Below are 15,282 nucleotides of genomic sequence, written 5' to 3' on the forward strand. Positions count from 1 at the left end.
GCATTTGGAGGAGATATTCATTTGCAGTAAATTAAAGTATTTAAAATCTTGGAGTTAAACTGAGAAGAACACAAACTCTAACAGAAAACTTTGTTGATACGTTTTTGTTAGTGGTTAGCACTATTGCCTTGCAGCAAGAAGATCCCCGGTTCAAATCCCGGCTTGGGCCTGGGATCTTTCTGCATGGAGTTTGCATGTTCTCCCTGTGCATGCGTGGGCTTCCTCCCACAGTCCAAAAATATGCTGAGGTTAATTGGTTACTCTAAATTGCCCGTAGGTGTGAGTGTGATTGTTTGTCTGTATATGTAGCCCTGTGACAGACTGGCGACCTGTCCAGGGTGTCCCCTGCCTTCGCCCAAGTTTGCTGAGATAGGCTCTAGCCCCCCCGCAACCCTAGTGAGGATAAAGTGGTGTATAGAGAATTGATGGATGTAGGGATGAGAATTTCAACTAATTTCCCCACCGACTAGTCTCAAATTTTATTTGCGACTTGTCGACTCGTCTATTAAGCCACATAATGACAGTGAAGAAAACATTTTCATTTATATTCCGCTCCGTAAGTCTGGATGGGATCTGTAGTGACTTTGTGCATGCGCGATTCATCTGTCATCTAGCCGCGGAGTGATGTGGGTCTCCCCTAATCAGACACTGGGACTGCTGCGGGGTTACTGGATTGATATCCTGTGCTTTGGGAGGGGGAGAAACTCACAGCAGCACCTGCTGCTCGTTGAGGACAGTAACTGCAGAATGATCCGAGTTTTCCTGTCAGAGTTAACCGACTAGTAAAATACTAAACGTTTAATAAATGAGTAGGCGATTAAACGACTAGTCGCGCACATCCCTAGTGTTCATCATTACTTTTGTCATATTCCAGAAGTTTATTTTTTTCAATCTACACTGCAGGAATATGTACTACAACATGTGAATCAATCATTAAACAATGCTAACAACTAGAGAGTAGATTTACTGTTTTCTCCAGTTTAACTTCAGAGACTCAGCAGATATTCAGGACTACTGACAACACAGAACCTTAACCTTACCGTTTTAAACACATTGTGGTTTTCTAAATGTTACATTAATGTGAACCAGCGTTTTGTATCTCTGTCACTGTTTTCTATCATTTTGTAGTTGTTTTACAAGTGTATTTGAGAAAAAAAAAACACACAACCATTCATTTGTATTTTAATTGAAAATATCATACAAGGCATTTTTCATGAACATAAATATGGAGGATACAAACGCACACTGCACATTAATGTCCACAGTTTGGGCCTTCTGCATAAATAAGCACGTGTTTGGCTACCAGTTAGTCCACAGCAGTATTACAATCCATCCTGGTTTACAGCTCAGTATTCACGAAACATTTATGATTTATAAATTCTGTTCTGTGCTCCTTATGTACTACTGTATAAAAATAAAGGCTTGTCTTGAATAGATTTCAAAGTTCATAATGTACACTTTTTAAAGGACCCATTCACAATTTCTAACGCCAAATCAGAAATAATTCCAACTCATCAAAAGCATTTTCTTTTAAAGTTAAAAAAAACCTCAACAAAACCATTGATAGTTCACGTTATAACTACAATTTGCTTTAACTGTCCTGCCAAGCTTATTTTCACTAATGGTCTGTACATGATGCTTTAACAGTGTGTTTCTCTTCAACATCATTAAATGATCCATTTCAGAATGGTTGGTATCATAAATGGAAAAATTTCATTGCACACTAAAGAAAATAAAACAAAAAAGCCAAAAAGTAAGATTAAGCTCCAGTGTAGTGACAATACAGCAGAACAGATAGCAGGACCCACTTTTATCCTCCCTCCAAATCCTTAGAAAAACAAGCAATTCAAATTAACATTTGGATTTCAGTTCTTAACTTTTGCAGATACTAAATTTCATATTTATGGTATTGAATCTGTCAGTATGCGTGTGGCAGGATCACTCCAGCTGTTCGGATACATTCTTACAGAAGTGAATGAGGTTTACAGATACGATTCAAAACGTGCAGATATTCTCAGATATTCTCCTTTCCCCACACAATTTTTGGGCACAAATCTAGTGCTCATTTACAATATACTATATTATAGTTTACCAGCAAATATTTGATGCAATATTCTGTGGTTATTCTAAACAGACATAATGACTCAGAACTTTGCGGAATAGAGCATCTTATCTTCCCTCAAACTAAAAAAAATAGTACAAAAATCACCAATTAGGCACATCGAGGCTCGAAAACATCCTCACATTAGTTTTTGTGCCAGAGGAAATGGAATCAGCTTCTTGTCACCATTTCCTCAAAGTTTTCGACAATCAAATAAGATCGTGAGCTGTAGTCATAGTTACAATGACATCACGTCACAGAAATCTTAAACAAATCCATGGATCCACACTATGAGCAACATCACTGCCAGAATTTAACCACGTGGTCCTTGTGTTATTTCTGACCTTTCCAAACAAAAATTCATCCAAATCCGTTTTTGAGTAATGTTGCTAACAGACAAACGTACGCCGATCGTCACATCACTCTGCCGTTCCTTGTACGAAGTTTGTCTGAAAGGGTTTTTGACAATGAATCACAATGTCCTGTTGCTTTCCATACTTATTTACCCCTACACTAGAAAACAACCTAACACAAAAAGACAACAGTCTGACATAAAGATGAGACTCATTGCTGTATATCTTTGGCTAAATATCCAGTGTTGCAGGCAAACTGGTCACCTGTGTCATACAGCATGTTCCCTACAGGTTATAGTCAATAATATTCTATGCTCTGTCACACATTTACCACAAAATAAATATCATATTTACAATTCCAATGCTGCAGACAACTGTAAATCATTACAACTCAAGAGTGAGCTTGCGTATTAGCAAAGTCACCAAACTGCAGTTCTGAATAGTGTTCAATATTATAAGAAGCTTTTGCTAATCTGTGTTTTAAGAATTGAGTCTAAGAGCATTTCGTAAGATGAAAACCTGACAGAAGTAAAGCCAAAATGAAGATTAGGAAACCATGCTGTGCTAAACTTTATCGTATGTATGGCAGAAACATTATGTTGTCGTTGCTTTCTTTTCATAAGCCTGCAACAGAAATGTACTTCTCAATACATACATCTTCATATATTACACCCGCTACCCTTGAGCAACATTCAACACACTGAACCACACTGTGCTTTATCATATTTTGGTCTTGATGAGTCGTCCTTCAGGTAGTTTTTCTTGGTACAGATGATGGATATAGCGTATCGGACTGGCACCACCATCTGTGAGACTTAGATCCACATGAAAACCTCCAGTGATGTTTTAGCTGCTGCTCATAGGAGGAAAAAACATTACATCGAAAAAGCTAAATATGAAAAAAACAAACATTAGAAATGCACTGATAAAGTAGAAAAGAGGATACTGAACAAATATATGAAAATCTATACATAGTTTGCAATGTATACAGTGCAGAATATAAAAGACTTGAGTATACTTAAAGCAAGTAAACAGTGAGTCTGTTGGCTTGAAAGCAAGCGGCAGTAATTGACCTTTTCATCTATAATAAATCTTTGCTTAATAGTTGTGAAGTAAAGCGTTCCCTTTAAAAAAAAAAAAATCAGCAGCTGACCCTTGGTAAAATTGTACAGGGGCAGTATTTCACTGTTTCTTGTCAGCGCTGGCTGCTGTTAGACCAGGGACCCAGCCTGGTTCTGTGCAGGCACCATAATGGGCACCCCTCCCATGCGGGTGATGTTGGAGGCTGTGATGGTGGAGGTGGGCAGCGGTGGGGGTGAGGGAGCGACCTGGAGCTGCAGCTGTGGCTGGCTGTAGGTCTGTGGCAGTGCCTGGGCCTGGGGCAGCTGGGTGTAGCGCTCCGGCCCGGGTAGGGAGCTCCCGTTGGTGCTGGCCACGGAAGAGACGGCCTGTCCGCGCGGCAGGGTGCTGTTGTTGTTGTAGCTGTAGTGGGTGGGGGTGGAGGCACCGTGCTGGCGGGACGGTCTATAGCCGGCCGTGCTGCCGGTGGCAGTGATGATGGACGCTGTGTCTGAGGGCGGGCGCTGAGGGTACTGCTGCAGGTGGTGGTGGTTGTGGTTGTTGTGGTGGTGGTGGGGGGGATCTTTGTGGTGTGGGCTGGAAGCGATGGAGGACAGGGTGCCGTTCTTGGAGATGATGTCAGAACCCATGCCGCTCTTAGCCCAGGACACCCGCTTGGGAGCCTGAGCATCCTCCCTGGAGGGGAAGAGGACAAAAACTGTTTGCCTTCATTTCACAAGACGTTCTGCAGCTGCATTCTGAATGTGTCGGACTGTTTTCCACTGCCATTTGTGTGCCCTATAGGTATTTATTGCAGATAATCACACTGTGAAGGAAACATTACGCTCTTTCCCCTTACTAAGGTATTTCCTTTTGCTGTTAGCTACTTACTTCTCTCAAGCTAAGACTGTGAGCACGTTTAGGCTTTCTCTCCCTCTAATGTTTCCCTGAGAAAGACAGATGCTGCAGAAGACAACTCCTGGTCGAGGTTAGGTATTGTCTAGTCTGACGTGTCTGAACAGATAAGTTGTCCCCATGTCCACATGTAATCTAATTACAAATTTCCTTCCAATCCAATGTATAGAATAATACAGAATGCTCAGAATTGATGCTGGCAATGCTCACATGAATGCGTCGCTTTGTTGTATAATTTCTCCTGAAATCAGTAAACCTTATTCTCAGCCTAAGCCATCTGAGTCTCCAGTGTGTCTGTGTCTGCTCCACAACGATGAAATTCCACAACAAACAATATGTAACACAACAAAAACACCATTTTAACCCAATGTAACATCATGATATCCTCCTGAGAAGCGAGGAAAAAAAGCATCTTTAAAAATGTAACTTTTTTTTTGTCATTTCTTGTCTTTTACAATATAAAAATATTTTTATTTTGGAGACAACAGAACAATTTTACTATGAAAAAAACAAAAGAGCAACACTTCAAAATCAAAATAGGCTGACAAAAAAAAACAAGAATGTTTATCCATTTTCTACTGAAACTTTAAGAAACTAAATCAAATAAGAACAGTGGAAAAAAAATTAAAGGTTGAATGAAACATAGCAATAAACAACTATTTATTTATTACATGAATTACTTTACATTCAACGTGTTCATTACCCCACAAAGAAACGTGTTTTGGGGCAGAAATTTGAATGTAAACCAAGAACCAGCCAGCTAGTTAGCTCTTAGCTAACCCCATTTAATCGTTCTAATGTCCATAACAGCTGGCATTCATAAAGAGGTTAGTATTTTTCCTGACAAAACGTTTAACTGAACTTTGACCCCAATTTCTAATTCCCAACATATTCATTAACAAGATGATTATCTTCAATAAAACAATATCTTAACCATTTTTGACTTAACTTTTCTCTTTTTCTGGCAGGTGCATTTTGCTGCCGTCTCCTTTTTGTCCCATTTTCCCACCCAGTCACTTCAAATATCATTGGAAAGGCCAGGATGTCATCTATTAAACATGTCAGGATTTAGCAGGGTAGCTCAAATGAGTCAAAAGATAAAGATCAAAAACAAATGTCCAGCACAGAGGGCATAAATGAATGGGCCAGGTCTCAGGCGGATATACATATGATACAGGTAATTGCAGAACCACCTCTCTGACTGTCTAAATATTACCTTTAATAACTATCTACACCTGCGTGGTTTCGGCCACTGGCCTGTTTGTCGGTCATGTTGCTTTGGCTGCCAGCGGTTGCTTTTTTTCCAATGAGCAACAGTTGAGCTGCAAAAAGCATCCAGTCAGAGCTTTTTGACACTGATGGTTCAGTTCAGTCACTGACAAAATAAATCCTTCAGCCACTTCTTATTAAGAAAATACGATTCTTTATACAGCACCCTCCATAATTATTGGCACCCCTGGTTAAGATGTGTTATTTAGTTTCTAATAAATTCAGTTTTTTTCTAAATAATATAGGACCACAATGGAAAAAAAGAGGAAAATCCAACCTTTAATTCAAGTGCATTTATTCAGTGGGGGAAAAAAATAAATAAAAAAATCACATATTAAGAAATAATTCTTTTACATCAAATTATGTGTGCCACAATTATTAGCACCCCTGATGTTCACACTTTGTACAACCCCCTTTTGCCAACAAAACAGCACCTAATCTTCTCCTATAATACATTTTTCTACAATCTTCAGTGTGAGAGTATGCTTCTGCAATAAAAGGCTGATTTATTTTAAGGCTTTAAACACATCTTAACCAGGGGTGCCGATAATTATGGAGGGCGCTGTATAATTCTGCTTGGATTTAAACCACATGAACTCACTTGATTTCATTTGCCATGTCATCCTCGTTGTCTCTCCGCCTCTTCACCAGGAAGACGAGGCAGATGAGGATGAGGAAGAGGAAGCCGACCACGGAGCCCACCGTGGCGCCAACAATCATCCCCACATTAGTGGCTGGAATTAAGGAAACACAGTGATCACATGTTACCAAACAGCATAACTGTACACGGCGTACACATCGTTGCTGGCAGTGGTATCCGTGTTGCCACGTACAGGTGACGATATCCAGGTCGATGATGCAGCTCTCCGACCCGGCTGTGTTGCTCGCTGTGCACACGTACTTTCCTGACATGTTGCCACTTAGGTTGCTCAACTTCAGAGCGCCAGTCTTCTCATCTAAAACAGCAGGAGACACAGAGGAGGCCACGCATACACGTCATTCTCTGCATATATATCCACATACAAGGTAATCCAGGCATGCACACAACAACCCAAAATCAGACTGCACCCACTCCTTTGACACTTTGGACTGAAGGCATTAAGACAAGTCTGCAGTGTGAAGAGGATGCGGTGGTGCTGTGAGTTAGATGGAGGACTGTCAGTTCACAGAGCAGGGTTTGGATCCTGGCTGAAGCTTACAGACTAATGTCGACTTTGAGCTTTTCCATCACTGCGGCAGGTGAAGTGCTGTGCATTTGAAAGCTCTGCGTTTTATTTGATTTTTTTTTTTTGTAGCCTTTTTCCAAATTTCCACTGCAGACTGATTATGGGCAAAACAGAAAAAAAAGCTAAGCAGTTATAGAGAGTGCTCCATATAAAATAACTCAATCAGAATAATCACTGACATTCCTTTACTTCATTTAATCAGCTTATTCATCAGAAAAGGTATTTACCAAACCACATTTGAAACACGTAAGAAGTGTTATTTCAGATGAATATATGATTTAACGTTTAGTCAGAGAGAAACTATCTGCTGCTTTTATTAATTAAGTGCCCATTTTGGTCCTTACAAGGAAAAAGGCTCAATATCTGATGGCTTAAGTTCTCAAATGTGATCATTTACTGACTCTACATCACAGAAATGAAAAGATAATCGGGTTGTGGACTTTTTCTGTGACAAAATATTACATTACATGTTGTCACAATGGGTTTCAGGAAATTGCAAAAGTACAACTATTGATATTTGAAGCCCCATTTAACACAGAAATTATTGTACACAATTTCTTATGACTAAGGCAAACAGTCCGCAAGGCAAGAAATGTGCAGGCTAAGTTTTATGACCCATTTTAAGTTTTAAAAACAAAACAACAACAAAAAACATTCATGGATATTCTCTTTATCTGTTTTGTTTTCTTTATCTTCTTATTTGAAGAGAGAGCAGAACAATATGATCATAATCATAAAACAGGATATCAATAGATAATTCCATCAATAACAAGAAAAGCACTGGGAGAGTGCAGTGTATATATATATATATATATATATATATATATATATGCATGCGTGTGCGTGTGTGTGTTAATAGACTGTACATACGCAACATTAGGTCACAGTAAGCGTTCACTGAGCTCTCTGCTGGTAATATTTACAACTCCTACTGCTGTTATTGAAAAAACAGCCAGTTAGTTAGAAAGATGCAATAAACTACTAACTTTCGTTGCCCTAATTAGCATTGCTGTCCGAAAAAAATACACATATGAAGAATATTTCAGAAGACGTCTTGTGCTGTCAACACCTGTAAATAAAGATTTGTGAAATTTTAATAAACTTAATAAATGTAAACTCATTCTGTGCACTCACTGAGCATGGGGGAGAAGAAGACCTCAGAGGTTGGACTGGTTTTCTTCCATTTGTACACAGGGATGGGTTTCCCAGAGCTGGATTTACAGTTCAGAGTCACGTTTCCTTTCAGCACCGGCTTCCCTGATAGAGAGCACTTAGGAACAGCAGGAGGGACTGAGAGAAGAGGAGAGGAGCATCTTTAGTGTGTTAGCTTTTCCGGCCTAATGTACGTGATTCACTCTTCCTTAGTTAATATAAGAAGTGCAGCTGTGGGGCAGACAAGATGAAGTAAACTGCACTTCATTTCTCACCTTTAACGTCCACACTGAGATCACCAGAGAGACCATCCTTTTCAGGAATGATGACCTGACAGAGGTAGCGTCCTGAGTCGGACTCCAGGGTGTTGTTGATGTACAGCGACACATTGCTGGAGGGCATGTTATTGGCAAAACCAACGCGACCTTTGAACTGGGAGCTGACCACACTCATGGAGCCTTTGGTGTAGGAGATGATCTGTACAGGAGGACAGAAAGTCGGTGTCAGGTGGAGCGTAAACAAGCAGCCAAAGAGGCTTTTGAGGTACATCTGAATATTGTTTCTCCAGTGTCACGACAGCTCACGCGGTCTGAGAGCATTTGCATGACAGAGGAAACTGTTTCATTGGGTTTGGCGGTTTTGCTGGGTCAAGAGTCAGAGGGATTTGCAATCCCAACATCTCTTGCCCAGAAAATTGTGATTGTTTGCCATTTCGCCGACATTTGCAAATGCATTACAAAGTAAACTTATGTGAACACAATTTGATTCGACTGACAAAGTCACATTTTTGGTCCATTTCCATTAGCCAAAGAGCTGCTCAAATGCAATCTCTGGATTTGCTGTTTTTTGTCCGCCCCATGATATAATACTAGAAGGTCTTGGCCTTACTCTGTGAAGTGCCCTGAGATGATTTATGTTGTGAATTGGTGCTGTAGAAATAAAACAGAATTGAAATTAACTGAACAAAGTAATTCCGCTCAAAGTCGGATTCAAACTGAAATAAAAAAAAAGGATCGTACACATTTGTGCTTGAAGGAAAAACTCTCCTGTCTGCCGCTGTGTTTGTTCCATCTTCAGCTGTATTTCAAATGTACACACGTGGACAAAATTGTTGGTACCCCTCAGTTAGAGAAGGAAAAACCCACAATTCTCACTGAAATCACTTGAAACTCACAAAAGTAACAATAAATAAAAATTTATTGAAAATTAAATAATCAAAATCAGCCATCACTTTTGAATTGTTGATTAACATAATTATTTAAAAAAACAAACTAATGATGTAGGGCTGGACAAAAATGATGGTACCCATAACTTAATATTTTGTTGCACAACCTTTTGAGGCAATCACTGCAATTAAACGATTTCTGTATTTGTCAATGAGCGTTCTGCAGCTGTCAACAGGTATTTTGGCCCACTCCTCATGAGCAAACAGCTCCAGTTGTCTCAGGTTTGATGGGTGTCTTCTCCAAATGGCATGTTTCAGCTCCTTCCACATATGTTCAATGGGATTCAGATCTGGGCTCATAGAAGGCCACTTTAGAATAGTCCAACGCTTTTCTCTCAGCCATTCTTGGGTGTTTTTGGCTGTGTGTTTTGGATCGTTGTCCTGTTGGAAGACCCATGACCTGCGACTGAGACCAAGCTTTCTGACACTAGGCAGCACATTTCTCTCCAGAATGCCTTGATAGTCTTCAGATTTCATCCTACCTTGCACACTTTCAAGACACCCTGTGCCAGATGCAGCAAAGCAGCCCCAAAACATTACTGAGCCTCCTCCATGTTTCACCGTAGGGACAGTGTTCTTTTCTTCGTATGCTTGGTTTTTGAGTCTATGAACATAGAGTTGATGTGCCTTACCAAAAAGCTCCAGTTTGGTCTCATCTGTCCAAAGGACATTCTCCCAGAAGCTTTGTGGCTTGTCAACATGCATTTTTGCAAATTCCAGTCTGGCTTTTTTATGAGTTTTTTTCAGCAGTGGTGTCCTCCTTGGTCGTCTCCCATGAAGTCCACTTTGGCTCAAACAACGACGAATGGTGCGATCTGACACTGATGTACCTTGGCCTTGGAGTTCACCTTTAATTTCTTTGGAGGTTGCTCTGGGCTCTTTGGATACAATTCCAACGATCCGTCTCTTCAATTTGTCATCAATTTTCCTCTTGCGGCCACGTCCAGGGAGGTTGGCTACTGTCCCGTGGGTCTTGAACTTCTGAATAATATGAGCCACTGTTGTCACAGGAACTTCAAGCTGTTTAGAGATGGTCTTACAGCCTTTACCTTTAAGATGTTTGTCTATCATTTTTTTTCAGATGTCCTGGGACAATTCTCTCCTTCGCTTTCTGTTGTCCATGTTCAGTGTGGTACACACCTTTTCACCAAACAGCAGGGTGACTACTTGTCTCCCTTTAAATAGGCAGACTGACTGATTATGAGTTTGGAAACACCTGTGATGTCAATTAAATGACACACCTGAGTTAATCATGTCACTCTGGTCAAATAGTTTTCAATCTTTCATAGAGGTACCATCATTTTTGTCCAGGCCTGTTTCATTAGTTTGTTTTTTTAAATAATTATGTTAATCAACAATTCAAAAGTAATGGCTGTTTTTGATTATTTAATTTTCAATAAATTTTTATTTATTGTTACTTTTGTGAGTTTCAAGTGATTTCAGTGAGAATTGTGGGTTTTTCCTTCTTTAACTGAGGGGTACCAACAATTTTGTCCACGTGTGTATGTGTGTTAGAAAAAAGAATAATTCAATCAGTAACAAATCCACAACTGTAATGACACAGACACTTGAAGTACTTTTAAATCCAATCAGGCCAAAAGACAAAACAACATTGGGTAATGCTGGAAGGGGAAGACAGATTTCTGACCTGCTGAATGTATACGCAGATTTACAATAACCTGGCCTCTCACCCACTGTCTGCTGGGATGTCTGCAGCCAAGGCAGGACAAAGTGAGTGTCGAAAATGGACGGAGGGAAGGACAAAAGCAGCTACCTCATTTTATCTGCATGGCTGTGAACCACACATCGCTGCTACAAACACAGAAAGCTCTCTACAGACATTGTGGCGGCTAGCGTTTGGCTTTGAGGTAGTGACAGTTTGTTCTTTTAATTCATCTTTTTGGCTACAGGTGACAGTAGAGCAGAGTGAGACACTGGATATGTGATGAGAGAAAAAAAAAAGAAAGAAAAAGAAAAGTCTTTTTTAATCTACTGTGTCTTTTGCAGCTCTGAGTTCCCCGCCTGTTTTCTGTTTGACTGTGATCCTCTTTTTGGGTCACCCATCTGCACAGCCCAATAATCTGACCTAGGCACATACGTAAGCTGGGCCACAGCCAGGTCACTAGATGATGTGTAAAAGGACGAAAACAAAAACAATGCAGGGTTGAAGAGGGGTGTTTTCAGCAGCTTTATCTAAAGCTGTATCGCTATAATGATTTCATAAAAAATTTGATGTGGAAAAAAAAACAACTTTCTTTTGGCATTACTTTCATAGCAAAGATGAAACACACTCTAAAACACACTTGCTAATAAACAAAATAAATCTGCATCATACATTCCATATACCTTCTAAAAGCTTTAAGCCTTTTTTGGCTTGGATTAATTTCTAAGGGTTTACAAAGTAAGAGCTTTGCCAGATTAACAGCATAAGAACAGGCAAGCATCCCTTCACTGTAATCCCAGATATCGTCGCCACAGATGGTAAAGTAAAAAGATTTTACTGCAGGGCAGATACAGTACAAACGTGTGGAATGACACTGCAGGTGAACATGTTTAACTATTGACTTCATCAAACAGTGTCCTTGAATGCCCTCATTTCAAAATATTAGACTCAAGGTTTCAACAAAGTATCTCTCTCTCTTTTTTTTTTTAAATCACCGTTTATATACACAGCCAGAAAAATCCTTCACTTCATGTTTTAGGAATAAAATGCTCTATAAATCAGGCTGGGATCGATATATGAACAAACCCCTCTGTAAAAACCTTCTAAATGTATAAGAGAATAAAACTTAAATATTTGGTGTATGTAAATGCTGCCGTATTGATATTATATAAACAAACTAGACTCCACCCCCTCGTGACCCTAATGAGGATTAAGCGGTGTATAGATAATGGATGGATGGTTATAAGGCTGTTTGCAGCATCTCCGTTTGGATTTCTCACCATCTGGGTGGGGTTAGTGACGAAGTTCCAGACGACGGTGTGGGTGTCGAGATCACTGCCAGGGTTTGCGTCGTATGAGGCCTGCAGCACCACCGTCTGACCCTTGATCACATCTACACTTTTTTGGGGCATCAGGAACTGGACCTGGGCCCATATGCCTGGAAGGAAGAGAAGAGAAATGAGAGAAGAGTACTCATTCATATTATCGTCATATTCATCGCTGCAGAATGTTCACAATCTGTATTTAGAGCAATAAGGCTGCTATAATTCTTTACTAAATCTGATTCCTGACGATCAGAATATCCAAGCAGCACGTGTGTTGTGCTCTAAAATAACACCGTAATCTAGAATTGGCTGAGGGGATTGTGTGGGACTTTATGTGGCGCTCATATGTGATGCTGATACGCAAACAACACTCTATAAACACTTCATAAATTCAGATTCTCGCATGAAATAGTGAAGAGTTTGTGAAATGTTATCCTTTATTGAAAAGCAAAGTATTTTCAAATACAGCTGAATCAATCTATTTTAACTATTTTTTTATCACAAACCCTAAATATTTCACGATTACATCTACACTACCGTTCAAAAGTTTGGGGGTCACCCAGGAAATTTCATGCTTTCCATGAAAACTCACACTTTCATTCATGTGGAAACATATTTGCACAAGAGTTTTCTAATCATCAATTAGTCTTTCAGCACCGTTAGCTAACACAATGCAGCATTAGAACTCAGGAGTGATGGTTGCTGGAAAGGATCCTCTGTACCCCTATGGAGATATTCTATTAAAAATCAGCTGTTTCCAGCTAATTTACCACAATAACAATGTCTAGGCTGTATTTCTGATGAATTTCAGGTTATCCTCATTGAAAAAAAATGCTTTTCTTTAACCCTCCTGTTGTCCTGCGGTTCAAATTGACCCGTTTTAAAGTTTTAAAAATGTGGGGGGAAAAAAAATTCACAGTGAAAATTTCCACATTTTCAAACATTTTTAGGAAATTTTTGAACATTTTTTGGTGTAAAAAAAAAAAACACATTAAAAATGTTTAGGAACATTCAGAAAAATCAACCAAAATCAAGTGAATTTCGCTGTCAAATTTGGGGATTTTATATTTATAAATATAAAACTTTTGAGGGAAACTTTTCAGGAATTTTCTTTCTGAAGATTTTGCAAATTTTTATAAATTTGGGGAATTTTTTTCAGAATTTTTGGACTTTTTTTCAGTCAAGGCAACAACATTTTTTGGTAAGGACAACACGAGGGTTAAAAATAAGGACATTTCTGAGTGATCCCAAACTTTTGAATGGTAGTGCACATAAGATGAAATGTGAAGGTTTCATTTTTTTACATTTGAAGTCCATAACACAAAAATAAACAAAGCATAAACACAGATAAATGAGAAAAAAAGAGCAAGTAATTCAATCATAATAAAGTAAAATGGATGACTGCACACAGAAGAAGAGTTTAATGACATAATAGACACAAAGGCCATTTTCCGCACTGAGTAATTAGTTTTCAGTTCTTGGTTCTTGTTTCTTGATAAAAATTAAATTAAATACTTTCATTGAATTAAATTGGCTCTTTAGTGCTTTTCCCCTTCTATTAAAGTATTTTAAACATGTGGTATTAGTACTTTTACAGGAGTAAATGATTTGAATATTTCTTACATTACTGTGAAATATTTAATATAATATTTGTGTTGCAGTTATTCTGGACACAATCATCTCCTTTGTCACTGGTATATTACTGGATGATCACAGGAGAAACTGACCTTTACCTGGACTCAGTCTATCAGGACAAAGTGTAAGCAGCCATAGCGCTGTTAACACTGAACTAAAAACTCTGTCCAATGCACCAGTCCAGACTGACCTATGAGCTAAATAATTAAGGGGCTGCAGACATTGAAACTGGAACTGTGCGGCTCATTGTCAGGGGAAATGTAGTGCGCATTTATGTCCAGAGGGGGGCAGCAGAGAGCCAGCACACGTCTACAGCTGCTCACTGACACATACAGTCAACTACACAAATGAGAAAAATGTACGTTAATGTTTACATTTATGGGTTGTATCCACTTTGTAATCATGTATTGTGTCAGAAACATTAATAACATTCTGTCAGGTTCAGGGTCACGGTGTGGCTGCACATACAAGACAGGGACTGTGAATAATCTGTGGCTGACTGAGTAATTTTGTGTTTACTGTAATTAAACATACTCTCAAAGGAATGCTAGCCCCTCCTTCGGTGAGAAATGACAGTGCTTTGACTCATGTTATGAGTAAACAGATAGCGTACATCTCCTGTTTACCGTCTGTCCACGGCAGCAACGATAACACAGAAAATCAGAGATAGTGGGAAAAAAAATTATATATCAGGACAAACACAGCAGAGCAGCTGTTTTTGTCCCCTGAATTGTAACCCTTCTTCTTCTTCTCTGGCACTCTCCATCGCTCACACAGCCTCTCTTCCTGTGTTCTTTTTTCCTTTTTCATCTCCAACCTCCCTGCTTCCCCTGTCCAGAGGAGATGGTGAGGTTACAGAGGTGCCTTTCAGTCTCTACCTCTCAAATGATATTCCTTTCAAACAACCAAACGCTGAGGAGAGGTGAAACTTATTCATTTTTGATTATTCACATTGCTGCCAGCTCCACAGTGTGTTTGGTTGTGAGTGTGTTCAGCAGAAATCACTGTTTGTTGAAATACAGCAGGTGTATGCACATTTTTCTACAATGAATTGACCTCCTGTGTGTCGGACTTAGATGTGAACACACAACGAAAAAAATAATTAATCAAGCTAACCACCTACAAGCACAATCAGTCTTCATTGACCACAGGATATTTCAAAATGAGTGTTTTACACACAAATACACAGGATGCCCCTAAAGTCTGGGCACATAGGAAATGTCATTAACTTTATATTTTTTTTGCCTCCACAGATGAAATATGGCTTTGTGGAAAGAAGAACGAGTTGAACTGGTACTTCTCAGTGGATGTGAAGGATGGACATATCGAAAGCTGGCAGATGAATTTCATTTCATTTCT

General features: G+C 39.4%; 1 protein-coding gene across 2 annotated transcripts in view; it reads right to left on the reverse strand.

The window, feature by feature from the left end:
- Window positions 1-1,166: 1,166 nt before the first annotated feature.
- Window positions 1,167-15,282, reverse strand: part of esama (endothelial cell adhesion molecule a) — an 81,352-nt gene continuing 67,236 nt past the window's right edge. For both annotated transcript variants that reach the window (XM_051937165.1, XM_051937164.1), the window contains 6 exons: window positions 12,244-12,401; window positions 8,351-8,552; window positions 8,058-8,213; window positions 6,531-6,653; window positions 6,299-6,431; window positions 1,167-4,209 (listed from right to left, as the gene is read on the reverse strand). In XM_051937165.1, the coding sequence (XP_051793125.1) occupies window positions 3,666-4,209; window positions 6,299-6,431; window positions 6,531-6,653; window positions 8,058-8,213; window positions 8,351-8,552; window positions 12,244-12,401 (1,316 nt within the window). In that variant the 3' untranslated portion in view covers window positions 1,167-3,665. The remainder of the gene's footprint in view (window positions 4,210-6,298; window positions 6,432-6,530; window positions 6,654-8,057; window positions 8,214-8,350; window positions 8,553-12,243; window positions 12,402-15,282) is intronic.

Source organism: Acanthochromis polyacanthus, chromosome 17, assembly GCF_021347895.1.
Source record: "Acanthochromis polyacanthus isolate Apoly-LR-REF ecotype Palm Island chromosome 17, KAUST_Apoly_ChrSc, whole genome shotgun sequence".
Classification (NCBI taxonomy): Eukaryota; Metazoa; Chordata; class Actinopteri; family Pomacentridae; genus Acanthochromis; species Acanthochromis polyacanthus.